General features: G+C 45.7%; 2 protein-coding genes across 2 annotated transcripts; one reads left to right on the top strand and one right to left on the bottom strand.

Annotated features, from left to right (window-relative positions):
- Positions 1-57: 57 nt before the first annotated feature.
- Positions 58-7,241, bottom strand: dbh (dopamine beta-hydroxylase (dopamine beta-monooxygenase)). Its single transcript, XM_076163777.1, has 12 exons — positions 6,802-7,241; positions 6,030-6,176; positions 5,574-5,831; positions 5,133-5,309; positions 4,451-4,553; positions 3,663-3,829; positions 3,116-3,259; positions 1,994-2,032; positions 1,572-1,631; positions 1,351-1,478; positions 1,093-1,252; positions 58-476 (listed from the first exon to the last, which is right to left on the bottom strand). The coding sequence occupies exons 1-12, from the start codon at positions 7,165-7,167 to the stop codon at positions 330-332; spliced, it is 1,896 nt and encodes a 631-aa protein (XP_076019892.1). The 5' UTR covers positions 7,168-7,241; the 3' UTR covers positions 58-329.
- Positions 7,242-23,265: 16,024 nt separating this feature from the next.
- On the top strand, positions 23,266-27,078 carry LOC143011417 (protein FAM163B-like). The gene is made up of 2 exons (XM_076164291.1): positions 23,266-23,399; positions 26,473-27,078. The coding sequence occupies exons 1-2, from the start codon at positions 23,307-23,309 to the stop codon at positions 26,908-26,910; spliced, it is 531 nt and encodes a 176-aa protein (XP_076020406.1). The 5' UTR covers positions 23,266-23,306; the 3' UTR covers positions 26,911-27,078.

Raw genomic sequence — 27,078 nt, 5'->3', positions numbered from 1 at the left:
ATCAGTACCACAGGCAAGACAGAACAGAAGAGGAGGAAATATGGTCCTATACTGTACTTGCATAATCTCAAATACATGGACAGTATAACAGTAGTAACGCTAAGTATAACAACAACATCAACAGAAGACTATCTTGATTGTTGAATTAAATTTATCAGTTTGTCAGTGGTTCCCAAACTAACCCTAACCCTAACCCTGACCCTGCGGGGCGTGGTACTTAAAGCCCTCGCTCGTGGTTCACAACATCACTGGACATTTCTGGATAAAAACAATTACAAATTCTGTTTTTGTGGCAAATCATTGCAAAATGAGACTCGTGTGTCTGCTGACTAGCGAGGCCCGGCCGGACTCTGTGCTGGGCTCTGTGCTGGACTCTGTGCTGGACTCTGTGCTGGACTCTTGCCGTCTTCGCAGGGGTAGTGAGGTTTTTCCAGGACGGAGGTCACTGCAGGTACAGGCTGATTCTCCCACTCTCCCTGGAGCAAACAGATCAATTATGTTGATGCAGCTGGTATAAAGTCACTTTGTCATGTGGATGATGGCTTTTAAAAAAAAATAACTGCATTTGTGACAAAGTGCAACGTCCTTGTCGTGAGGAGAGAAGCAGTCGCAGTGAATTCAACAGCTGCTCACAGCTTTAAAAACATCCTCAGAGGCGCCAACAGTGATTTGTTGTTTGGTGCCCTTGGGGGTGTTTTGTGGAGATGCACAACTAAAAATTTGCTTTACTGACAACTTTGTAATTAACGTGAGGAAAACCTGCATGCTGAGTCAAGAACGATGAATATTTTCATCTTCCTCACCGTCGCATTCATCGTCATCAAGATTTCTAGATGTCTTTGCTGATCTCATCGTTTCCCTGGAAACTACAGCTTGTGCGTGAACTCAAACTGCTTCTACTATTACGATTTACAATTGCTACGATCATTACTGCTGCTTGTACTATTACAGCTAGTACTTTTGGTTTTGACCTGCATGCTGGCTTTTGTATCTGTTGTGTGTGTGTGTGTGTGTGTGTGTGTGTGTGTGTGTGTGTGTGTGTGTGTGTGTGTGTGTGTGTGTGTGTGTGTGTGTGTGTGTGTGTGGCCTCACAGGAAAAAGGTGTGCGCTCGACTGGTTGCAGTGCATGAACATGGGCGCTGTTCTGTACAGGGAGTCCAGGACTTCTGCACTGAAGGAATCCCAATGCAGGCGGTCGTACTGCTCTGTCACACCAACCTGAGGACACACACACTGGTCGTTTCCCTGGAACCTGCAGAGGATGAAGAATAATGGATGAGAACTGTGTGTGAGAGAGAGGGGGAGACCGAGAGAAGAGGGAAGTCTTGGTCAAGTCCAGGTTTGTGTCACCTGTTAATGAACTGAAAGTATTTCTGCAGGTATCCTGGGTCAACGTGGGTCTTGCAGAGCTCCAGTTGTGTGCGAGGATAGTAGTGCACGTAGTTAACACACATCTCATCCATGATGCCAAACCCACCCTGGTGAAAAGAAAGAAGTTTGATTGGGAATTGAGGAAGAAGAGAGACGGGGTGAGGGCAACGATTGAGGAAAAATCATGAAGTGCTGCTTACCACTGTGGGCTTGTTCCTGTCTTGTGTGTTATAGGTACACTTTGTTACGAGGACGTCACCCTGCACACACACACACACACACACACCCACACACGAGCAGTTCACTTCATTTGAAGAGGGTCAACAGAGCAGTGAAGATAATGTGAGGTTACCGCCAGAGCGTTAATTATTAAGCAGAGCTGGTGGCATTTCCCATCAATCCACTGATTTTACAGCCCCGTCCCTATTTCCACTCCATTTAAGCGCCCGATGAGCTGACTATCAAAGGAAATAATTTGAAATGCGAAAGCGAGAAAAGGGTCTTGGACGTGGCTGAGCTTGCAGGACAGTGTAATAATCATTCTGGTCTGAATGTAAAAATCGGATTAGATTTGTATTGCTGGTGTATCATAGCGACACTTGAATCAAATCAAAATACTCACAGGAAGAACCTTCACCTTTTCCCGCAGAACCCGAATCACCTGTAAAAAAAAAAAAAAGCACATGAAATGAAATTAATTAAATGGATGAATGAGGAATGAAATGAAGACGTATTCAATACTCAATATTTCTCTCTACTGTGTTGCAGCTTTGTCAGGATGTGTGGATGTCGGCGGCTCTCTGTGATGCTGCGGTTACCATGGGACCACGTCATGAAGCCACGGTAGTCACGTTTCACCCTCATCAACCCCTGAGAACTTTTTCCATCAGTTGCTTCTTACCTTTGTGTGTCGTTTGGTGCAGGTAGCCTGAAGTTTATTTTCATGTCATTGTAGTTTGTTTGTTTTTTAACATCAAACATCTGTTTCTACAGCTGGAAATGGGAGCTGAGAGCAGCTCACACTCAGTTATACCGCATATGCTTCAGCACAGCAACCAAAACAAGCTAAAAATACAAAAAATTAGGCTCATTATTATGTATTCATCTTCATGTGAATAGAAGGATGGATAGATTCAAGTCCACACAGATTCAGTTTACATGTGTACTTGTTAGTTAATGACGTCATCATACGGCTGTTGGGTTTAAGACTACGCCACTGCAGAGGTACAATCTAATCAACATGAACAGCACCTGGAGATGTTATCATACGTGTGTGCGTGTGTGTGTCCCTCCCTGCTTGCCTCAGGAGATTGAGCACAAACAAATCACAGCCGATGTCCATTGTTGTCTCTCAAGACCATTAACTTTATTGTGAGTCCATGATGTGAACACAGTAGGTGAGTATTTCATCGTCTCCTTGTAGATGTTTGTGACTATAAAATCAAACTTATTTGTTGCAGCCTGATGGTAGAAAGTCTATATGATGAGGCTGACTTTTGCTCAGTTTCTGCACTTAATAGTGAGTGCAGGTAAGATTTAAACTCATGAAGCAGACAGAGCTGTGGCCGTCTCCTCTCACTCAATTACTTCAAACTGCCTTCACTTTTGCTTTCACATAGACAAAAATTCCTTTCCAATTTATTTCCATAAAACATCTGTGTGTGTGTGTGTGTGTGTGTGTGTGTGTGTGTGTGTGTGTGTGGCCAGTTACCGCTATGGAATATCGTCATGTGTTGTTGCTCACCTGGTAGTGTGTACTGAAGTGCTTGTCCTGCTGTACCACCTGCACCTCCTTGCCCCCCCTCACCAAAACTGTCCTGACCTCACGACCCGCCAGGTGTGTGTGCAGCTGGGATGCAAAGATGTAGATCCCTGCTGAGGGCAAAGCCTGCAGAGACGCATATTTAATTAAGTAGAGAAACGAGATCTCAACCTGTGAAACTTCAGAATTTAAGTTTAAAACAAATAAAACTTTTGTCCTGCTTGGTCGAGACATTTGTCATGTAAATTGTTGTGACCATTAATCACTTCTTTTTAAGACTTTAAGCACTCAAACCCAGACAAAAACAATTCTTATTTCTTATTTTAACAGTTGTTGGGGGAAATCAACCATTCTAGGTTTTTATCTTGTACAAAACAGACTGAATAATTGACTGAGAAAGAGAGATCAACACCACTTATCCTCAAGAGAGTGTAATGATGGCGTGATTATAATACTGTATCTGTAATGCACACTTTGTTACTCAAAATGTAAATCATGTACGTAAATCATGAGTCATTTGTATATCTACCGTCTGGGTGCACTTGGAGTTGCAATAACCGCTAAGGACAAATTTCTCTTGTTTTGGTGGGATGGCCATGAGGGGAGTATAGACCAGGCCCAGCTCCATGATCCCTGCGTCGTACCGCCTCAGAGTGGGGGTGAAGAACAATCTCATCCCAGACGAATCATGGAGGCCTGCAGGGAAATTAATGATGCGACTTTAATGTACATTCACGGTTCTGTCCATCCGGCACAACAAGTGGCGTTATGGCAGCATATATCTAAGGGTTTCAACGTGCGGTTCCCTCTGCTGAATGATCCGGATAGTGTTTTAGGTTTTCTGGTGAGATGGAACAAGATCATTACTGTTGTCGAGTAACTCCTTCTGTATCTACAGACTGGCCCTACTGGCGAGTGATCTCAACATTCAATCAGGATTTAGCACCACATGAGCATCAGCGTTTGTGAAAATGGGAACTAAAACAGGAAGGATTACATTATACACATGTAACAGAGGCGTTAAAGGGTTAAGGAAGGTGCAGGTGGGAAGAGAGAAGGTGTGTGAGAGGCATGGTAATGATGAGGAGGAAAAAAGTAAAAAGTCCACGTTGACTTGGTCCTGGGGAGATCAAGAAGTGTGTGTGTGTGTGTGTGTGTGTGTGTGTGGAACATTTGATATGGATCGCTGGGCGGAAGATGCTCAAGGCTCCCACAGAGAAGTAAGGAGAATCCCTGCTGTGTGTGAGCGTGTGTGTCTGTGTGTGTTTGTGTATCTGAGAAGGAGAGTATGTGAAAAAGTTTGTTGTGTGTGTGTACCAGATAGAAGCAGAGGGTTGTGGTAATGGACCTCCAGACGAAGGAACCGTGAAGAACCAGGACCCCCCATAGGCAAGCCTGCATCTTCTGGGTAGTACAATGGCTGCACACAGAACAGGAGCACAGACACACACACACACACACACACACACACACACACACACACAGATTGACAGCTTGTGTTAAAAGTGAGAGACCCAAACTAAGAAGTTTGTGTAAAGAGTAACTGTAAGTAAGAAGTGTAAAAAGTAAGATTTTAGCAGCTATTTGGAACAAACACTATATAAGAAAACAGTGCTATGTTCCAGTTTTATTGACTGTATGTACTTGCTGGTACTGCAGTAACAGGGCCTCCAGCTCATGATTCTGGATGATGCCTCTAAAAATAAAGGGTTGCCTACACACAGACTGGCAGCGCCGCCTCCACACGCAGGACTGCCTACTGTGACACCAGCAGATGATTGTGTGTCGGGGCTATTATAAGACCAGAGGCTGTTCAGTACCACACAGATCCAGAACAAGCAGAACATTTGCATAAAGATCCATGATGCACATCCTTTAAACCCTTTGGTGAGCCCTCAGGAATCCACAGAACATTTGGCTGTGTGTGTGTGTGTGTGTGTGTGCAAGTGGGTGTGCGTGTGTGTGTGCGTGCGTGTGTGTGTGTTTCCCACCCTCCTACCTCAGCACCCATGGCCCAGGCAGCCAGCACGTGGCGGCAGAAGTCAATCTTCTTCGGCTTCATCTTGTCATCGCAGGGGCCGCTGTACGCAGGAACATCTCCGATTTCCGGGGAACATTCGAACACTTCCATGTGGTGCACAATGGCCTCGTTACCGACGGAGACCATCGCCTCATACTGGGACACGGAGGGAAAAGGTGATGAAATCATACCTACATAACCTTTACATACGGTAGTGGATCATACACACAGAAAGTGTTGCTTTTTGTTTTCATTGTTCTCCTCTTTAACATTAATGAGCCTGAACAGCTGCACACACACACACACACACACACACACACACACACACACACACACACACACACACACACACACACAGGATGCAAGTCGTATAAACCGCCCACACTAATGTACATAAATAATGATGTCGGGCATTGATACCATAACAATGTGGTTCTTGAGCATGTTTTTAGGCAGCTCGTGGATGTAGCACCAGTAGGTCGTCTCCTGAGTCGGAATGATGACGTTGGGCGCCAGGACCGTGAGCGTCTGCGCGTCCAGCGGCAGGGCGGGCGGCGGCGTGTTTGGCCGAAGTATCAACACCCTCTGCACCCCCGTGTGGATGCTAGACAGGTTCAGCTCGTCCAGTGAGCCGAGCGGTCGATCCAAGAAGCCGTAGATGATGTGCACGGTGCCCTCCTGCTCACACACAACACAGTACCACACGTTTCAGCAACTTTTCTTAAGAGAACAAAATGAGACTCATATCACTTTCTATAGACAAAACACACTTCATCTTACTATGCACGCAAGCACGCACGCGCGCACAAACACACACACATACACACACACACACACATACACACACACACACTTGTTTTACATGACATTCCACACCTCAATGAGGAAATCTCTTGGGTCGCAGGTGCTAAACGGTCTTTTGAAGAGCAGGTAGAGTCCCTCAGCCGTCTGCCTGGTGTCGATCAGCTGGTAGTCCTGTTGGCTGTCCAGAGACACGTGACCCTCACTGTCGCTCCACGCGTCCTGAAGAGGGAAAAACACTCTGCACACTGTGAAAACTGTCCAGAATAGCAGCTAAGATCTCTCCTCTGTCTTTTATTTCTGTCTCACTCTGTCCCTCTGACGTAACTGTTTTACACAACCAGCAAGGATTCAGGCCAACCGTTTTTTAAACCCAAAAATGTGCATGTGTGTTCATATGTGTGTGTCACCCAGAAGGTTAACAATGTGAGAAAGTAAGCTCTCCTTTGTTCTCTCTCTCTCTCTCTCCTGGTTGAGTCAATAAAACTTGGAGTCGACTGCCTGCTGAATTTTTTTACAACGTGGATATCAGTCAGAAATATCAAAATAGTCGTTTTTAACTCCATCGCCATGGTGACGGATGTAGTTCAAATGTGAATCAAAAGAATGCATCCAGTAAGTATCCAATGCTACATTAATGACTCACCGGTGAGTTTGTGCAGGCTGAGCGATTGACAATTATCAGACCGACAACACGGAGTGCAGTAACACACAGATCTCACAGCAAAGGTGAAACTGAGATACTGACTCTCATTTCTAGAAATGGATTGAACTAAGTTGCTTTCTATTTCTAAGTCTTTATTTGATTTTACGTCGCACCGATAACAAAAATTATGTGTTTTCTTACCCCAAAGTAGCTCTTTTTTCCGTTCTCCCACAGCACCACCAGGTCAATGTTGGTCAGCTCCCCGCTGCCTGACAATCCCATCACCACGCCGTGCCTGAGGTTCTTCACCCTGAGCTCCATGTAGACCTCCTGCGTGACGTAGCTGATGTTCCAGGCCAGCTGGAGCTCCTTGCGTGGGTCGAGGATCAAGTGGAAGGGCATGGAAGACGGGACGGCGTCGGTGGGTTTGAATGCGAGGTTGTTGATTTCGAGCACAACGGCGGGCGCCTGGTACGAAGCCACCAGGAGGACCATCACGGCGGCCAGGCCGGTGAAGTACATGATGGAGATGTCTTGAAGACGGAGGTTCTTGTGGAAGACTTTCATGGAGAGATGTTAACCTGTTCCTCTCTTTTGTCCTTCCTTTGTCAACTTAGGAGCTCCTCTGTTGACGACTCAGGTGATACGTCTCTAGTGGTCGCTTTGTCGTGTTGCCTCTCCACCCCCAGGTATTTTTTTTCTTTACACTCCTCTCTGTGCAGCCTCTTGAAGTCTCGCCCCCTCTCTCGCTGGCTTTTAAGAGGCCCCTCCTTTGTGACCTGTTGTTTTTATCCTGCCTAATGGTATTACGTTTATTGAGGCAAATTGGATTGTATTTCTGAAGCCCTGGGGTCACCGTGATTCTGCACATCTGCCAGCCCGTAATTGATCCAAATTCAACCATGGACATTTTCAATGGCAATCGGTTTAGACTAACTGAGGTTTATTGCCGTCTCCAATCAGCTCAGACTCCACTGTCATCTTTTATCAAAATATGTCCTGTCATAGAATTTCTTTAATGCACGGGAAAACAGCATTGGAAGTATTTGGCCTTTTGCCGCATAAACTAGTAACGGGTTTATTTCATATCATTCTCTTCTTCAACCCTATGTGAGAATGTGGTATATTTTGCTTGTATATCTAGTATCTCAATAAGAACATATATTCATTCTACTGGGGAAGGCCTTACAGCTGACAATGGACAAAGGAAAAGTGAACTGAACCGGACAAGGAATGCAAATTGCACCTGAGGTCAAATATAGTTAAAAGTCTAAATGTATATATTCATGTTAAGAGTAAAGATAAAAGTTAACATGCCAAATAAAGGCCATTACAAAATGAGCTGTTGCTCCCTCAGGATGGCCACGTAGTGTTTACAGTGGTCTCAGGCGGTTTGTCAATACCCACTGAACCGGTCTTTTCTTGAGTGAGAAGCAACTGTATAAATATGTCAGAAAGTCAGAGATCGAGAGGCGACTCATTCCGGCTGCAGAGTCTCTCACAAGCGTTCCATGGTGCTTGTTATGATGCTGTACTTTGTATAATAAAACCCTATTATACAAGCAAAGACAGTGTCAGCGGAGATCCTTCCTTCCTTCATCTTCACCTCACCGCAACCCAAGATTACACTAAAAGAACTTGCACTATACAGACTACACCCCATCTTACTTTGCACGCACACACTGTTCCCCTTCTAGCTTCTCTCGTCTTTCTTGTTTTATTTGGAATGTGAAACATTTAAGGTAGACGAACAAAGCATCAGGACGTCCCCCTGGGCCCTAAAAGACCTAATCAGACGGGTTAGATGTTAGCAGAGAGCAGAGAGCAGAGAGGCGGGTGCTGATGTAATGTGTCAGTTAATGTAATAAAGACTGATTGTCCCCGGGCAGAAGGCAGAGATCTGAAAACAGTGCCGGTCGTTGTTTTCTTAAGACTCCTTAAAAACAGATGTTGGTACGATTCCCATGTTGACGCTACGTCATCGCACTCGCACAAACGTTTTGCAGAGAAAATGAACTTGATTAATGATGGATGTGAGGGAAGAAGACAATACAAAAATGATGAAGCCCTCTGGATACTGCTGGGCCCTCAACCTCAGAGCAGATTTGTATTGGATTGCGTCATAATTTGCCAAACTTTACCTTAAGTCTCTGAAAATTTTGTTTACTGAGGGTGTAAATAACCCTATTGCGCATGTTATGTCTTCAAATTTGGAATCCCACAACCATAAATGAGGCAAAGCTGCACGTTTAACTTATTACCCCTAATGGATGCTTGGCCACCACATTACTGTGAGTGTAATTTTCAGACGGTCCCTCGCGGACAGCAGCGTGTTTGAAGCAGTAAATCAGAGCTGTCGCTTATTTCCATACTGTCAACAGCCGCCCAATGCTGCTCGTTCTGGATGATAACAGACTGAGGGGCTGAAACCTTCACACACTCTATTTACACACCAAAGTGAACCAAACTAACTTGATCATATGGAGCAAAATATGGGTCGTTTAATTGTAAACATTGCAACATTTCGTGTATGTATGTTGAGGGTTCAAAACGGTAAAATGTTGTACATTGGGATGAATATACAACTACAACCAATAACTCAATGTGTGTGTGTTACTGCTATTAAACTGAAAGAAATAAGCTCATTTAACACCCCCCCCCCCCCCCCCCCCCCCCTTTGTCCTTGTTTGTGTACAGTAGAAGAGCGAACAAGATAACACGTTATTATAGTATTTGTGTTATTGTGTCCACTGAGACAGAGAGAGAAAGAGAGAGAGAGGTGCTGAAATCATTCCGTAATCTTAACACACTGTTTCATTCTCTCATAATATAAATATTTTAAGGTTGCAGGCTCGTCGGGTGCACTAATATCCACTCCTGCGTTCGAGTTTGAATAATGAATGCATTAAAAACTCACTACTCGCCACTGTTGCATCACATCAAAACTGCCCGCATCTGATCTGAATGAAAGAGAGGGAGAGAGGGGGAGCGAGAGAGAGAGAGCGAGAGCTGCAGACGAGGAGATGTGATAATTAGAGGAAATGGCGAGAAGAGAGGAAGCAGCGGGAGAGAACAGAGAAATGGAGAGCCAGGTAAACAGAGACTGTGATGTTCAGACGCTGATAGAGAGGCACGGATTAGGTTCACAATGTGACCAAAAATGTGCGAGGGACAGAGGGGAGGCAAAGATAGAGACAGAGAGAGGGACAACATTCCCTTTGGGGGACGTGACACGCGAGTTTTCAAGTTAAACCAGTATACATTAAAAACAAAGCTGTTCAGTGTCCTAACTCGTTTTTAAATTACACACAAAGCAGGTTTCTGTTCCGACTCCACAGAGGGAAACAATGAACTTCTTACTCCACTGTGTTTATGTGACAGTTGCACTTATTACAGATCAAGACTTTAAAGTCAGCGTGAAATAGGATCATAATAAAGTGCACAGCCCAAAACTTTTTTTAATAATATTTGGAGAGTTGTAGTTCTGCTGCAGTTGAGCCTTAATGCACTCCTAAATCCTACTTTAAATATTCCAGAATTTCCCATTAATTAATTCCAATCCCCCCATAATTCCATTTAATTAATCACAGTGAGCACTTCCAGTTTCCAATTAAGTGCTGTCACGTTGTGTGGATTTGGTGCTTTCCTTGAAGTAAAGCCTCTGACAACTTCTCCCATCACCTCATCCCGCCTTGCCCTCCTTTTCCCTCCCGTCATCCCTCTTTTCTCTCTCTTCCGCCCGCAGTCATCTCCTCCAACCCGGGTTGCGTTTACGATCCTCCCGGCTCCGCTGGTTGCTCCCGCGGCTCCTCTGTGCTGCATCACCCCGGCAGTTAAGCCACATTTACGGTCACCGATACTCCTCCTCTGGGACCAATCAGCTGCGGTACTGGGCAGCTTTGCGTTTGGCACAAAAGCGAGTCAGGATGCGGTGATAGGAGAGAGAGGGAGGGGGTGGGGGGTGGGGGGGAAGATAAATAAAGAGATTGATTGAAGAGGAGCAAAAAAAAAGGAGAAGAAGAAGAAGAGGAAGACCGACGGCGGTTATTTTTCCTCCGCACTTTGACACAAAGGAGCCCGGGGGAGGATATTTGACCTCGACCTCCTCCACTGGTGGGGAAACGGCGCGGTGAGAGAGGGAGATGTCGAGATTTCTTCCTCCTCCTCCTCTTCCTCCTCCTCTTGCTCCAATAACAACACACACGCTGGTGGTGGTGGTGTTTGCGTAGGAGCGCGTTTTCATTTCGCGGACGCTCGTTTTCTGGGGGTTCAGCAGCTTCCACCGATCCGCTGATCCGACAACAACTCCGGACCAGAGCGGCAGATGTGAGCCGAGCCGTGAACGCATCTCCCGGAGCTCTGATTGAAAACATTGTACCGCGTCGTCGCCCTTTGGAGTGTTTTTTTTCCTTCATCTTCTTCTTCTTACAATTTCTATCTTCGAGCGCGAGTCTGGGATTGGGACTGAGAGTGTTTTGGGTGCGAATGAGCGGAATGTTTCGGGAAAAGTAGGACTGAAACGAGAAGATCCGGGATTTATTCAGCGAAAAAGCCCCACATTGACTTCCAGTGTTCACACAGTGGTGGTGGTGGGGTTTTTGCTTTGTTGTTGTAGTTCTTCCTAACCCACTGACTGAGCCAGCAGAGGTCGGAACCGGAGCTCCGAGGAGCCACCAGCACCATAGATGTGACCTGGACCTGAACCACCTCTTATCTCTGCAGGTAGGTAGAACCACACATACCTGCACCTTCATGGACTCCGCATCGTTTACTGCTATGCAATAGGTAAATGAATATAAGCAACTACATAGCACGTCTGTCTGTCGAGTCATGCAGGCGTGCTGATGGAGAAAAGGATGTCGGGTGGCTGCAGGGGGCGTGTGTGTGTGTGTGTGTGCGCGCGTGTGTGTGCGTGTGTGTGTGCGTGTGTGTGTGTGTGTCAGAAAATAGACGTGATTCATTGCTGAGAGAGAAACTTTAGGACCATGGACAGAGACACTTCTCCTTCTCGCACCCATGGATTGACTTCACACATCCAGTCCAAGAGTGTCCAACTGTATTAAACCGTGAGCGTATAATCCGAGCAGGTGGACAGGGTGACTGATGAGGAAGTGACAGATTGGTGTAAACAGAGATGAAGGCACAAAGGGATGCACGGAGGGAGGGAGGGAGCGGTTCGGTGCTTTGATGACAGACCTGCTGGCTGGCTCCGGCTCGCCACATGCTGACTGAAGCAGCATGGGGATGTGAGCCACGGCCACAGTCACCAACTGTCGGCCAGGGTCGCATCCCAAACAGTTGGCTTGAAGAACGGCGACTTAGAAAAGCTCAAATCCTCCTCTGAGTGCACTCAGACATAGCAAGAACATCAGCTGATTACTATAAGAGTAATCAGCACTATAGTCTAAACGTGATGTGGGAAATGTTGTTATCTAACCCGCTGCAAGGTTAGGATTTAAGTATTTGGGGCACGGAGGTATTGAGTAAATTACATCACAAAATGGATTGCAATTAGATTTTGCACAAGCCAAAATTATAATCTATAGAAAAGGCAAAACCTCATTCAATCAAGTTATGGCAACAAGTGATAGTGGTGAATATCACAAATATAGTGTAGATAATGTATGCGTGATTTTGGCAGCATATCATGAACAGATATGTTCATTAGGGATTCCCAGGCTGAACAAGAGCTGGTCTGGCTGCATGATCAGACCCTGACATCCCCTCTGTTGGAATAACTGCTTTGATTGTTCACTCAAACAGTGGGAATTGCAGCGGCGTGCTGTTCGGGCTTCAGCGGCTGTGGGCCTGTGCACTTTTGAAATATCCAAAATCAACTGTTGCCTGATCCCTGAATCCTTGATGCCGCACGTCTGAGAACAAAACTCTCCAGGCTTCGATAACGGGAAGCAGTTTGGCTCAGTCAGAGTCTGCATGTTGCTGGCTCATTATGATTCATACACCAGAGTCGCTTCAGCGGCTTCAGCTGAGATTTCTTCAAATGCTGTCACGTCATGTTATCTTTGTTTTGGAGCCAGAGTGGTTCTGAACGTTTCAACTTGTATCAAATCATGGAATCTGATAGAAGCTCCTCCTGCTCTCAGAGGGGACTACAACATTATGAAACAGTGGGAGGGGCTTGTGTTCCCATGGTGACATCCCTGGTGACCCTTGGAACAACCTTGGCCCACTGGGACATCAGACATATAGTCCTGCATGCACAAAACAGATACACACACACACACAACTACCCTCCACCCACACACTGTATGTGAGAAAGAGAGAGAGAGAGAGAGAGAGAGAGAGAGAGAGAGAGAGAGAGAGAGTGACAGAGAGACAGAGAGACAGAGAGAGAGAGAGAGAGAGAGAGAGGTGAAGGACGAGGAAATGAGGTGGAGCGGAGGAGGAAATTTAAAAGACAGATGGGCGATGAGGAAAATGAAGACGGTTTAGAGAGGAGGGGAGGGAAGAGCAGCAGGATAATGAAGCGTAAATGCAGCGAGGCCGTGCGTTCCCTTTATGTCCCTTTATGTTCTTGCTTACTCGCGTATTGGATTAATTTACCTGTGAAATATGACCATCAGGAGGGATCTGCTGAGTGCGGAGACGAAGAAGACAGAGTGGATGAAATGAGACTCGGGGAGGGGGTAGGGAAACATGGCCGCTCAGTGATCATGTTAAACAGTTGCCACCCTTCCTCCACCCTCCTCCCCCTGGCCCCTCCCCCCGTACCTCCCCCTCCCACCCTCGCCACCACTGCTTGCCTCACAGCTACACCCTGACACGCTCACATATCACACACACACACACGCACGCACGCACACTCACACACACACAGCCATGCCACTGGTCGGCTATCCTCATCTCGTGAGTGATTATAAAAAATTGAAGCTCATTCCAAAGAGTGGAGCCCCTTCACACAAGAAGGGAGAGGGAGGAGGAAGACGAGGAGGAGAAGAAGATGCAACAACAGGCCCGTTTCCCTCTGTGTCCTTCCCCCCTCCTTCCTCCTCCTCATCCTCACTCATGCGTGGCGTATATGCTGTGTATGAACGGTCTGGTGATCACACACGTAGACAAAACAACAATCTATTTATGTGTCGTCCATGAAATGACTGAGCGCCATTTGTACTTACAACCTGTGTTGATTGTCTTGATCTCCTTTCTGATTGGACCACAGTACAGTGATGTCATCCCGCCCGCAGAACCGAGCGATGGAATAACAGAGAAAATGGTTACTGAAGGGGGGGGGTCATAATTAAGTTTCAAGCCGGCCGCTCAATCGAAAGGAAAACAGGACGGCAAAATGTCAGCGCGTAAAAGCCTCGTTGCCGTAGCAACCGCAGACCCTTTTGCACTTTTTTTACGCTGCGACTCTCCTGTGCCAGCCATTAGCGCCAACGACCGAGCAATCATCCGCCGCCAGCTCTCGACACGTTTCCCCTCTGCCCGTCTGTGCGTTCATAGGATTCACACACATCCGTCATCTCGCCGCCTCTCCGGCTGCAACCGCTGACCTCTGCTTCATTCCCTCTCCATCCTCTCCTCTTCTCTTACCCTCCAGGCCCCTGAATCACTCCCAACCCCTTCTTCACCCTCTTTCGATGGCTTCCATTACCCTTTAGGTTAATCTACATATCTCCACCTGCTCGGCTGCCTTCTCTCTCTCTCCCATTTTCCTTTGTTCTATCGTTCACATCCATCATGTAACCTGCTTCTAAACAATGACCTTTGGACCCTGGGGTCTGTTTAACAATGGCGTCAAGCAGATTGATTTCTAGAACCCGAAGAGCAAGAGATTGATTTGATCACGATATGGTTTACGACACAGAAACTCCCAATTTTAAAGTTTAAGATTCAGGGATCTAAGTAAAGCCGATGATCACGTTTAACTCAACTACATGTAAAATACCATTTCCGCGGAGTACTGATGTGGATGATGGCCAACCGCTGCCTGACTGATGGAAAAGAGCTGAAAGTGGGCCAAACGCTCAGCCTGGATCATTATAAAATCATTAATCTTCTTTAATAAAAGACCTTATAGCCTGTAGGTTTGTTACATTCAAGGCTGGATGGCCAGTCGAGGCAAAAGGGGGCAAAGATGGCCGACAGATGATTCAACATGCAGCCAGAGACTCAAGACCAAGGAATCACACGTCTGCAGAGAGAGAGAGAGAGAGAGAGAGAGAGAGAGAGAGTGAGAGAGTCTGTGTGTGTGTCCAAAGTCAGCTTAGTCAAGGCGCTTTAGAGATCTCTCGCGTATCAGTGGGAATCGTTTTCGACGCCGCTTTTCACTCGTGGTGACGCCGCCCTAATGATGTTGAGTGTGTTCTGATGTGTGTGTGTCATATTAAGTCAATATCAGGCGTTTTTGAGAAAATGCAGATCTATCAGGTCCTCTGTGTGTGTTTGTGCTGCTGTTTGGAGAGGTGGTCAACTCTACGCAGGGCAAAAGACACGAAGAAGAAAGGCAGGTGAGAGAGAGGGAGAGAGGGAGGGAGAGAGACAAAAAGTAAGTGGCATAGCTGGCAGTGTGCAAAGACTACAAATGGAGATATAAAAAGATGAGGGGGAACAGAGGTGCCCATCTGCCTTTACAGGAGGCTCTCTGCTACACACTCACACACACACACACACACACACGCACACAGAAAGGGAGGGCCACCAGTGTACATGTATTCCACTTACAAAAGCTCACACAATCCAACATAGTCTAAATAACAAACACTCCCACTCCCTCTCCCCCAAGCCAAAATAACACACGCACGCACGCACGCACGCACGCACGCACGCACGCACGCACGCACGCACGCACGCACGCACGCACGCACGCACGCACGCACGCACGCACGCACGCACGCACACAAACACAATATCTTCATTTAAGTCATGTTACAACAGAACACATAGGCAACTGTTGCTGACGACATTCATGTAGCCAAACATCTCCTCTCATCTCCTCTCCTCGTCTCCTCTTCTCTTCTCTCTTCTTCCTCTCCTCCTCTCCTCTCCTCTCCTCTTGTCTCGTCTTCCTCTCCTCGTCTCCTCACACACTTTAGCCACACGTGCACATCAGCGGCAGCAGCTGGGGTCAGGCGGAGGTGAGTGGCGAGATAACGACATTATGATGTTATAATACGACTCGACCTTCACTACACCACCTCTTGCTTCGCTACATTTACTGTGGCATCTGGCCAGGTGTGTGTGTGTGTGTGTGTGTGTGTGTGTGGGTGTGCGTGCACGTGTGTGTGTGTGTTTATCCAGTGTGAGTCCTTATCCCTCGAGCATTGTGTGTTTTCATGTATCTGTTCATACATTTAGAAGATGAGATGATGGAGAAATGAGGTTTTAGGTTTTAGGATACAGGACTTCTATCTGCTGCAGGTGGATTTTCACGTTGAGACAGCGTTTTCACACACCTACACACTCCAGACACGGATCGTCGGGAACGCGCATCTCACCCGTTCACTGCGCTGTGTTTTTTTTTGGAATGCAAATTTGTATACGTGACGCCGGCGTGGGTGAAGAGCGTGGGAGTGTTGAGTCCACGCAGTGTCGCCTGCAGTCTGTTTACACAGAGCAGACAGACCAAATCTGTTAGAACTTCCAGGTTCTTAAAAGATGCATCAATGTGATGAATGTAAAGGAATATCTGACATGTATAAGCACAGACGTCTCCAAAATGGTTCCTAATGCTGCTGAGAGGATTCAGTGTGGACGTGTTCATGGGTGTGGAGAGAGCAGCATGTGACGGTTCCCACTGTTTTCTACACCAGAAGATCAACAGGTGGGGACAAAGTGTCTCCTGTGTCTCCTTTGTTCGGCAGTAGAAGCCGGTGGTGTATTGACCCATTAATCCCGTTGACTTACCTGAAGAGCATCTTATCATGTCATAGGCTGTAAACAGGAGAAGAGAAAGGCAGGCACACACACACACACACACATCTTATTAACTCACCTGTGTTCAAATTTGCATTGACACTCGAGTCCATTCAATTTTATTTGTATAGCCCAATATTACAAACATCTCAACTCTCTCTCTCTCTCTCTCTCACACACACACACACACACACACACAGATGGAGAGTGTAAGGACTTTATCTGAACGCATATTAATCTAAAATGTACTAAACAAGGCGACGGCCATTCTCACATTGCTGGCGTTGTGATATCATGTTGCTTCCCGTTTTCGCTCCCTGTAGTCGTTGCTGTTGCTGTGTTCGTTACCCGTTGCTTGAACCCCCTCTGCCTTTGTCACATTGTGGGTAAGGAACTTAATGGATCCAGGAGCTCTAAACTCATCTTGCACTCCTTTAAATGTGGATCCAGAGGCCAAAGTGCATCCTCGGGATAATAGGATTATTGTTCAAAGTGACAACACGTAGGTTACTCTCTCAGGCCTGCAGGGGGCAGAATACAGCCCCAAGTTGTCAGATGCGTCTAAGTATCTGCTCGTATTCCTGGCAAAGGTGCATCAGGGATCAGCTTTGCTTCTCCTCTCAGGTTGAAGGCCGGCGACCGTCGGAACCGTAGGAAAAGCGTAGTGTCTCTCTGCTAACTTCAGATCCTGCTGGTGCCAAGATTATAGGCTGTCACAGGCAGACGGGCGGTGTTATTTACACAGCAGAGGGTCGAGCACCGGGCGGGGCACAGGGGGAAGGAGTGGGAGGTGAACTGACAGGCCGACAATGCGAACACGTGGACTTGAAATGAGCGAAAAGAACGGTTTGTTGAGAACGAATCAGATTGACAGACGGTAATTTTGTATTTTCGTCTGCATCAGTGGGGATAAATGGGAAACAAAGGCTTTGACACTGTGTGAACTACAGAGCCACACACACACACACACACACGGCACTCAGAGGAAATCTGCATTAATGTCACATTTGGTCTTTGAGCCTCTGGTGAAACGGCGTTCTGAGCTTAACTCCATGTTCCATTCCACACGTGCAGTTTAGTCTCCACGTGAACACAGGTGACCGTCACAGTAGATTGCGTATTGATTTCCCATTAAACCACCAAATCAGTCTTGAGTGGGAGTTGAAGCCAAGGAAAGGAAGACAGATTAAAGGTTTGAGACAGCTGAGTTGTGGTTTGACCAGAAGACGATACAGAATAAACAAGAAGCATCACCGACACTGCCTGGAAAAAAGTAGAAGAAGAAGAAAAACGCCCAATATATGGTTGTAAGGGAATCTTTGTTGAAATGGAACTAAATGAGAATCTAGGTGAAAGAAATTGTGAAGAAATCTGACGTATCACCAGCGGGCAACAAGTGGGACATAACCCTCAGTTTGAGAACCACACCATCCATTTGAAAAGCCTAAATGCTTGATTATATAAATGAATGAATCTATACAAATATTCTTTTGAAATGAAATTCCAACTCAGAACACGTTTTTCATTTCCGGTTCTTCCCTCCTTTTACAGTCTGAAACTGGAAGAACACACAAGCAAGGTCACTGTGATGAATGGGAAACGTTTACTGGGCTGTGTAATTAACCCCCCCCCCCCCCCCCACCCATCCTCTTTCCTCTCCCCAGGTTACAATGAAGTTTTGTTTTTTTCCCAAACATCCTCATGGCGCTCGGTTCATTCGAGCTCGGAGCCGTTTTTATGTGGACATATGATTCACAGAGGAGCACTAATCACAGAAACGCTTCCCGGGTGATGTTATGTTAGGACACACGAGAGGGAGAAGAACTATTACCATCTCTCTCTCTCTCTCTCTCTCTCTCTCTCTCTCTCTCTCTATTGGTCAAACCTTTAACTCAGTTCATAGGTCAAAAGGTTAGAGGCTGTGCTGTTTAGAGATCAGGGACACGATGGTGTTAAAGGGAATTATTACGGTGCAAAATCGACAAACCAGGCTGAGAGAGAGAGAGAGAGAGAGAGAGAGAGAGCAAGATGAGATCATGGATGCAGCCAGACAGAATGATGCTGCAACAACAGCTCCAGGGGAATCTGAAAGCTCCTGAACAAAACACATCTGCGCTGAATTTTGGAGAGAGAGAGAGAGGGAGAGAAGGAGAGAGAGAGAGAGACGTAGAGACGTGAAGATGGTTCGAATGGAGACGAGGAAGAGCTGAAACACAAAGTCCTGTCAAAATAATGTGACACAATTTGACATCATAATTGCAGGTCAGTTTTGTTTGATTTGTCACCATTGTCATGTTGAAAACCGGACAGAGAACACTTTAAAGGAGATTACACTGGTTTCAAAAAAAGGCTTTCAGTTCTTTAGTTTTCAGCTTTGAAGTACAAAGTGACCCTTGCGATGTCCTACAGGTCACTTTATCTGACTTTATACTTCTTTCTCTACTTTTACAAACGCCTTTATACAGTGGTTTTACATTCTGGTGTGCTAACGTAACGAGTGCAAAAGGGGAAAAGACCCAAACACGTAAACCTGAGCTCTCTATTGAAACTCAGGTGAATTCTTGTTTTCTTGCATTACTTGTAAAGCAGTTTTGATTGTGCAATTTTCTCCAGGGGGTGGGGTGGGGTGGGTGGGGGGGTAAATGCTTCCTGTGTGTGTGTGTGGGTGTATGTGTTGTGTGAAATCACTTGTTGACAGCTACAGTTGTAACAGAGCTCATCCCATTCTACTCGGGGCCTGTTTTTGTCTCCTGTGTATGGCTCAGATCTACCGCCTGCTGTGTCTGTCTCCTCCGTTCAGCTGAAAGCCTGTCAACAGCCATTATTCCTAGCAAGACCTCTGCTGTGATCTCTGCCATGTTTCATCAAAGCGTGGCAGTTTATTCCAAAGCCCACTGTCTGAAGATGTTAGCTAGTACTGAAATTATAGCACGTGTGTGTGTGTGTGTGTGTGTGTGTGTGTGTGTGTGTGTGTGTGTGTGTGTGTGTGGCTACGAAGAGCCTTGTTTCTTCTGAAGCTCTTGTCATTTCTGTGGATGAATACCAGCAAAAGGAGCTGAGCAGACAAGTTTACTTCACTACTACTTCACAAAGGATTCTGTGTGGGTGTGTGTGTGTGTGTGTGTGTGTGTGTGTGTGTGTGTGGTTGTGTGTGTGTGTGAGTGTGTGTTAAATAATTAACACTGTCGCCTTGCTGTAACACATCCCTCACACACAGATCTGATTAAGCGAGTCCCAGGAGATACACACTGCCTGCCGACCCTGCACAATGACTAATGCATGTGTGTGTACAACATGTCTGTGTGTGTGTGTGTGTGTGTGTGTGATATGTGTGTTTAGGAGGGCGAGATTGCAGGGCGGGCAGAGGACAGTAATGACTTCCCTTGTTGTGTTCATTAGCGGTTCAAACACGTCGAGATTTCTGAGTTTGTTGACTTTTGTTATTTACGATAATCGATTTTGTAAATAGACGACGAGGCTGTTTGTGCAGAAAACAGCTCAACACTGATAATGATGTTAACTCTACACAGTGTGATTGCACCAAATTAACCACTTATTATGGACCACTTGTTAAAAAAACGAGTGATTAAAATGATGCATTAACAAGACGCAATACACACACATGGGGAAGGCTGAACAAGCTTTCATATCGAGGTTATTTTATATTCGCAATATCTGATATAAGATATTTGAAGCATGAAGTCTGAAGGCCTGAAATAAGCTTGAATGTTTGCTCTGCCTGAAAGTATGAAGAAGTAACCGCCTGAGGAGATATTAATGAATTTAATGGGGATGTTTCAGCTGAAAAATGCTGAATATTTTAGAAGATATGAAAGATATGAACACCAAATGTCAAAGCAATAATGTCCTGAATATTCTGCATAGGTTGATGTTTGAATGGTGTCTGTAGGTTGAAGTATGTGATCTTTCTCACACAATCATTACTCTTAAAGAGGTTTTTACAATAAAACGGAAGAGTGAGTCACCAAATTTCCTTTTAAATGAAACGTATTGATTGTAGTTGGTGACTGTGCGGCCTGCAGATTGGATTAGTGTCCAGCTGTATTCCAGCCTGAGGGGAGTGGAGCTCATGCTGTGCTGCGTGTGTGTGTGTGTGTGTGTGTGTGTGTGTGTGTGTGTGTGTGTGTGTGTAGACAGGGCAGATACTGATCCATTCTAACTGTATAGAAGATCTCTGGAGGCACACATCACTATGGAGGATATTATGATGAACATATAAGTTACACAGAGAGGAATCTAACATGGTCTGGAGGTTTCGAGGTGTTTCTGCGTGGGACGTATGACTCACCGCTCAAGCTTCATTACCTCACACCGTTGTCGCCATTTTGTGTCACAATTTCATCACTATTTTACAGGTGTGTCCGCGCTCCGGTCCGGAATTCGATCCGGACCACGACGAGGACGGCGGCGGCCTACGCTGCTCTGGGCCCGACGCTCATCGTGGCTCGCACCATTGAGTCATAGCTTAGCAACAAGCTTGCCGGCCTATTTTTGGTTTTCAGGCAATTATCCACAATGCAGTGTGATAGCGTGGTCCTTTGACACTTCCAGACTGTGGCTGTAATGAAGGGGGGAAACCGTCTGTGCGCACATATGTGAGGTGTTTTTCCAAATCTAGAAATCTTGAGTCTGGAGAGTGAGTAACCAATTTGTCAAACCTTTAAAATGTGTTTGTGCTGCTCTCTACCTGTGACGTGCAAAGAAGAGCAAACACCTTCCAATATGAAAGCTGAGCAACGTCTGTGTCAAAAAGTGGAGAATTGTTGCAGAGCTATCAAAATACATAACAAGATTGTGTTGGAGAGTGTGTGTGTGTGTGTGTGTGTGTGTGTGTGTGTGTGTATGGGGACACAGCGGGAACACTAAGGTGCGTGGAGATTAGGTAGTCAGTGGCAACGTTTTGCTCCAAAGAAGGATGTTCTTGTTAAAATTTGGATCAATAATCAGCAAATAGCTTAGAACAGCGGTTTGTGCCATTATCGGATGATGTCGTGATCATGTGGTGAATGTTTAATCGGCTCCATGAAGTGATGAAGGAGACGCTTTAGGACACGTGTGTGATTAGAGACGCGCTCGCTGCTGCGGTGTCGTATTATTTCCCGGTTTAAAGAGGAAGGGAAGGCAGGAGGAGTAATCATTTGGGACTATTTATACGACATATTAAAGCGTTTGTGATGAATGCACATTCTTTGCGAGGGTGAAATGAGTATTTAAAGCCTGCGGGCCTCGCCGTTATTTCCCGTAATCCAACCTCCCGCCACAGAATGAAAAGAGATAATTAAAGGAACGCGTTGATGGAACAAAGCCGGAACGAGGTCGACTGAGACGTTTGTGTCCGGATTGGATTGAAAAAGCAGCGTGCGATAAATAAATAGGTGAGGATCGAACAGTATTGCATGGGGGTGGGTGGGGGGGTCAAAGTCTCCATTTGTCTTTGGCGTGATCTCTGCGTGACCTCCTGCTGATTGATACCAGCGAGGTGAGGTCGTGATCTTTCCTTTTGTCCCTCTGTCTTTTTCCTCCCTCGTTCCTTTTATCTGTATTGGTGTCATTAACGCGACCTCGGTTTTCAAAAGGTCACCAGTGTTTCCAGTAATAACTTAACATGTTGGAAAGCCTCTCAATCGCTTCATTACATCAAGTCGCAAGGAGAAATAGTACCCAAAGAGAGTTGATGTTACGAGGAGCTCTATTTGGGGAATCCAGACGACATGTATCAGCTTTTTATGTACATTACATTACGATCATTTGGCAGACGCTTTTATCCAAAGCGACTTACATTACATTACATTACCACCCTTCGCAGAGGGGGGAGCAATTGAGGGTTCGATGCCTTGCTCAGGGGCACCTCGGCAGGGGCTTGAACCGGCGACCCTCCGGTTCCCAAGCGGAAGCACTACCCACTGAGCCACTGCCCCCCAGCGATGTAGTTTCATAACTTCTATCTGTGTGCTGTTAAAGTAATAGCTCAGGGTTCCTCAGGGTCCAATCAGAGGCCGTCAGTCCTGCTACATGAAACTCCAGATTGCTGAAACTTACAAGAAAACGACGGGAGTGGCCGAGTTCACGCCTGAAAACCGTGAAATTTTGTCAAATTGCCGTTGTGTCACTTTAAACTTCCTCTGTCCTCAAGTCACCTCGCTCCATCATCATGTCATCCTTATCTCCTCTCTCTCTCTCTCTCTCCCTCCCTTCTCCTCGTGCCCTCAGTCCTCTTCTCTTATCGTGTCATCTGTCTTTTTTTCCCCTGTTATCTCTCTGTCCCGTCACTCCATCTCAGCCTTCACTCTTCTTACACTTCTCCTTGTTTCGTCTCTCTCTCTCTCTCCCATTGTTTTATCATTCCTCCCATTGTTCCGTGTCTGTCGACGTCCTTTTTCCACTCTGGCTCCAACGTGCTTCAACTCCCCTCGTCCATTTATCTCTCTGCTCCTTCTGATTTATCTAAGTCTCACCCTGTTGTCCTCTCATTCTCCCCCCTCCCCCTCTCTCTTCCTCCTATCTGAGATCGGTCTATGTTATACGCAGCATTTGTAGGCTGATTCCATTACGTGTCTCCTTACGGGCAGATAATTGAATAAGCTGAACTGTAATGACACACAGTTATAATCCATTTAATGATGCTGCTGCACAGATGAATTGTCTGTTTTCTTCTTCTTTTCTCCTCTCGCCTATTATTGGCTTTCCTCTTACCCCCAATCTGTGTTTCTCTCTCTCTCCCGCTCTCTCTCGCTCTCTCTCTCTCCACTTCCACCCACCCGCCCCTCTGCTTGCTCTCTGCAGGGTGTTGATGGAGAGCCATTCGAATGACAGCCGGGACAGTGGTCATCACAGGTGGAATTCTAGCTACAGTTATATTGCTCCTTATCATCGCAGTACTGTGCTACTGTAGGCTGCAGGTAAGGCCGCTGCTCCGTCTGCGTATGAATACAAGCAATGTAAAGACAGTCTCTATTATGCTTATTAATCATGTTGCTATTCAACTACAATCACACTTTATTTCTATTGCACTTTCATACAAAGCTGCAAGTCAAAGTGCTTTTCCGTATTTGCCATATTTGCCTGACATAATTATTATTTTACACATTCTTATTTAATCCACAATGTAGGTTTAAAAATAGATACAGAGAATAAAATAATTTATGAAAGGATTAACCACTAATGCACTAAAATAATAAATCATAAAAAACAATCAAAACTCAAATGCAACAGCAAGATGAGAGATGTTATAAAAGTAACATAAATTACTCGCAATAGGCAACGGTTTAATAAGAGTTAAGTGTTTTATTTGTCTTTTTTTTTTCATCTGGACTAATTTGTAGGAGAACAATGGAAAAACAGAAACAGTGGAAATTGGAGCTGTGTTTTTTTTATGCTTGACAAAATCCATTTAGTTTGACACATCACACTAATAACACCACCAGGGAGCATCACTGGAGTGTGTGAATATCTCTTCCAGTGTGTGAATCTGCCTCTGATATGTTACACTGAGCTGATCTCCTGCATTTTATGGCGCTTGGGCAGCAATGAAGCATTAAAAAAAAATCAATATGGTATAAGATATGTGGAAATGCAATTGGGGGTGAGAATTAATCTGCTTTATTTAATTACAGCCTCAGAGTGTTTGGAGCAAAGGTTGCGACATTTAATTGATGAAATTGCAAAAGTTTTTCACGCTCTGAGTTCCTTGCCTCTTTGATTAGCAGCACCGGAGTCAACCCCGAAAGGCTTTCCATCACCAGCAGCTGTGCAAACTGCAACAATCTAATTAACAGTGTTAATCAAGAATAATGAACTATGAGTGACACAAAGAAATATTACTGTTATGCAACTCATGTGGAACAGATTATGGGAGCACAATGTGTGTGCGGAGTTGATATTTGGCATTTGGCACATAAGCTCTGACCCTGTCATTCCTCAAAAGGCAACAAAATAAGCAGAGCGCAGAGGAGATTAATGGGGGATGATTAACACCCCCACGGGGAAAAGCGCATTAACAAAGACATATTAGAGAGTCTGTAAGAGCACATTGTTGCTCTTAGGGACCGCATGCAAATTATTGAGGGCGGTGTTCAGTCATATTTTCATGGCTCTGCCCGTGAAATCCAAAACCCTCCCTCCAATAATTAAAAATGATATAATCCAATTAGAATCAGCAATAAAACAGACATGTATATGTTTGCAAGAAGGCATAAAGTGTTGAAAGAGTAGTTTAAAATTTAGTCCAAAAATGTTGCCTAACCGAGGGTTAAACCAAGAACAATAATCCCAAAAAATGTAGGTATTACAAAGGCAAGTCTATCAGGTATGGATTCATATGTGTAGGTCAAGGCCAATTCCCACCTTAGCTAAGACCTTAAATGCAACCTTGATCCCAGACACTAACTGCTTCAAAGCTATGGTAGAAGACTAAGAATGGGAATTATGGTCTGCTTAAAGTCCTTCCTGCTGTCATGTAGTTACAGTATTGTAGATTAAATTTAGCCTTGAACAGCTTTCCCCTTCAGATAACAATAGAAACGTTTGAGTCACATATTTCAAAGTAGAACTCAAAGCTATGCCCAAATACAGTTCCATATTAGTTGGTGGGAGGCCAAGAGTTTTAAAAGCTGCATTATGTGGGCCAGACATGGGGCCACATAATAAATCAGTACAAAAATAAATCAGTACAAAAACAAAAGTATGAAAAGAAACGGGCGTGGTTGATTTAATCTGATAGTTTGGTGGTCGAACGTTTGTGTATAAGGAGAGCAATGATGGAGAATTAAACTTGTGCAGCGAGAGACAGAAAGATGGCTAAATTGGGTGAAATGGGTTTGATTCCAGGAGATTGCTTAGTGTCAGAGTAATCTTCTTCTCTGCCTTTCTGTTGAAATTGTAACCTTTTTTGTTTTCGCACGTAAACCATCTTTATCTTCAAGATTCGGAATGCCCTATTTCTCCCTGCATTCACTATAGATTTCTGTCTGAGTCCTTTTCTACCAATGTTCCTGGAAAATAAACAGAAAGGTTTAATCTTACATTACATTCGGGGGGCCGATGGGAACAGAATGATAGGCACTCCTATACAAGGTACGAGGTGAGCCGGTCTGGGCTGTTGCTGCAGTTTTCATCAGCTATTCCTGCTCTCCTAATGTTCTCCCGGTGCTCTGGCTGAGGCTGATACAGTTAGAGTGCACCGTTACTCAGAGCAGAGGATCGTACAAGGGATCTGACATCTTTTCCATCTTTTTAATAAGAAACCCTTTGAGCTTTAATGTCTGTCGTATTCAATTTCAACAACCCAAATAAGTGAATTGAGTCTCTTTCAGACCCAACATGAACATTAATAAGACGTATTTGTTGGAGCTGGCTGCCATTCAAGCTACTAAATCATAAGACACTTCTGTATTGGCTTTAGCATTGAGCTGTGGTTGCCTCCTCCTCCAGGGACCCCTGATATTTCTGAGAACACATTAGAGGAAGGGCCTGGTGCAGACGGTAAGGAGAGGGGGGATGTGGCATTTCAGCAGAAAAAAGCCAAGATGATGGCTGACAATTCCCCTGGGGGCTGTGAAAAAATATTGCTGATTTCCCCTGGAAGTGTTTAGCAAACAATATTTTTCCTGTGTGTTCTGGCACTGCTAAAATAGAAGAATCAATACTTCTCATGGTCGCGGGGAGGAAGAGTGCGCTGGGGTTTACGTGAAGGACAGCAGTGCACTTCACAGAGCAAATATCTTAGATTGCACATTCAAAAGGAAGTAGAAGCTTCACAATCACTGACATTGTAACATTAAGCTGAACTCTTATTTACTTATTCACCTTTATTGCATGATTTTCTGTTGTGCCTCTTTCCTAACCTGCACTTCTTCCCTCTCTCATCTTCTTCCCCTTCATTCTTTCCTTTCCTCTTCCTCTTTGTTCTACTCTCATCTCTTCTTCTCGCCATTTCTTCCAACACCCCTCACCCCCCTTCCATCCATCCATCAGTACTACTGCTGTAAGAAAGAAGACTCCGAGTCGGAGGAGGAGGAGCCAGACTTTGCCGTTACGTCCCGCCTCCCGCCGGTCCACTCTAATCATAACATTGTGGCGGCAACTGCCGCCGCCTCCGCCATCCCCAATGGCCCTGCCCTCTTCTCCACCCCTCCCCTGGCCAGAAAACTGACCCGTTCACAGACCTTCTGCCCGTCCTGCACACACTATGACCTGCCCTTCTACCTCCAGCCCCCTCAGCCACAGCTCCACCACCAGCCAGATGGGTTGAGGAATGGAGGAGAGCGGGTTAGCTATCACAGCGTCCAGCAGCAGGATCTGGACCTGCCAGTGCCTGTGAACATATCAAGCTACCGCAAACCCAACCTCGCCCGCTCTGTCACCATGAGGGACATGTTCACACGCAGCTGTAGCATCAGCACTGATGTTTAGCCGGGTGGGATTTGAAGTTGTGGTGCTCTAAAATGGACCAGGATGGCCTAGACTGGGCTGAGCAAGAGTCACTCCACACACTTTTGCCATTTTTGACAAATTGAATCCGGTCTAGCACTCTGATCCAGTCTGCTCACCACATGCAGGAATGAAGGACTAAATGGCACT

This window comes from Genypterus blacodes, unplaced genomic scaffold (genome assembly GCF_046128005.1).
Source record: "Genypterus blacodes isolate CSIRO-AG114 ecotype Tasmania unplaced genomic scaffold, CSIRO-AGI_Gbla_v1 ptg000133l_1, whole genome shotgun sequence".
Lineage (NCBI taxonomy): Eukaryota > Metazoa > Chordata > Actinopteri > Ophidiiformes > Ophidiidae > Genypterus > Genypterus blacodes.
Note: the sequence above shows the minus strand (reverse complement) of the source record. Positions and strands in the feature narration are given on the sequence as shown.

What these genes read in the sequence shown, in the direction of transcription:
- dbh (XM_076163777.1), bottom strand. Translation starts at nt 7,167, where the DNA reads ATGAAAGTCTTCCACAAGAACCTCCGTCTTCAAGACATCTCCATCATG. An exon ending in ACTCCAAGTGCACCCAGACG is followed by an intron (nt 3,260 to 3,662) that starts GTAGATATACAA and finishes GCGTCTCTGCAG; the next exon opens with GCTTTGCCCTCAGCAGGGAT. An exon ending in AAAAGGTGAAGGTTCTTCCT is followed by an intron (nt 1,632 to 1,993) that starts GTGAGTATTTTG and finishes GTGTGTGTGCAG; the next exon opens with GGTGACGTCCTCGTAACAAA.
- LOC143011417 (XM_076164291.1), top strand. Translation starts at nt 23,307, where the DNA reads ATGACAGCCGGGACAGTGGTCATCACAGGTGGAATTCTAGCTACAGTT. An exon ending in TGTGCTACTGTAGGCTGCAG is followed by an intron (nt 23,400 to 26,472) that starts GTAAGGCCGCTG and finishes TCCATCCATCAG; the next exon opens with TACTACTGCTGTAAGAAAGA.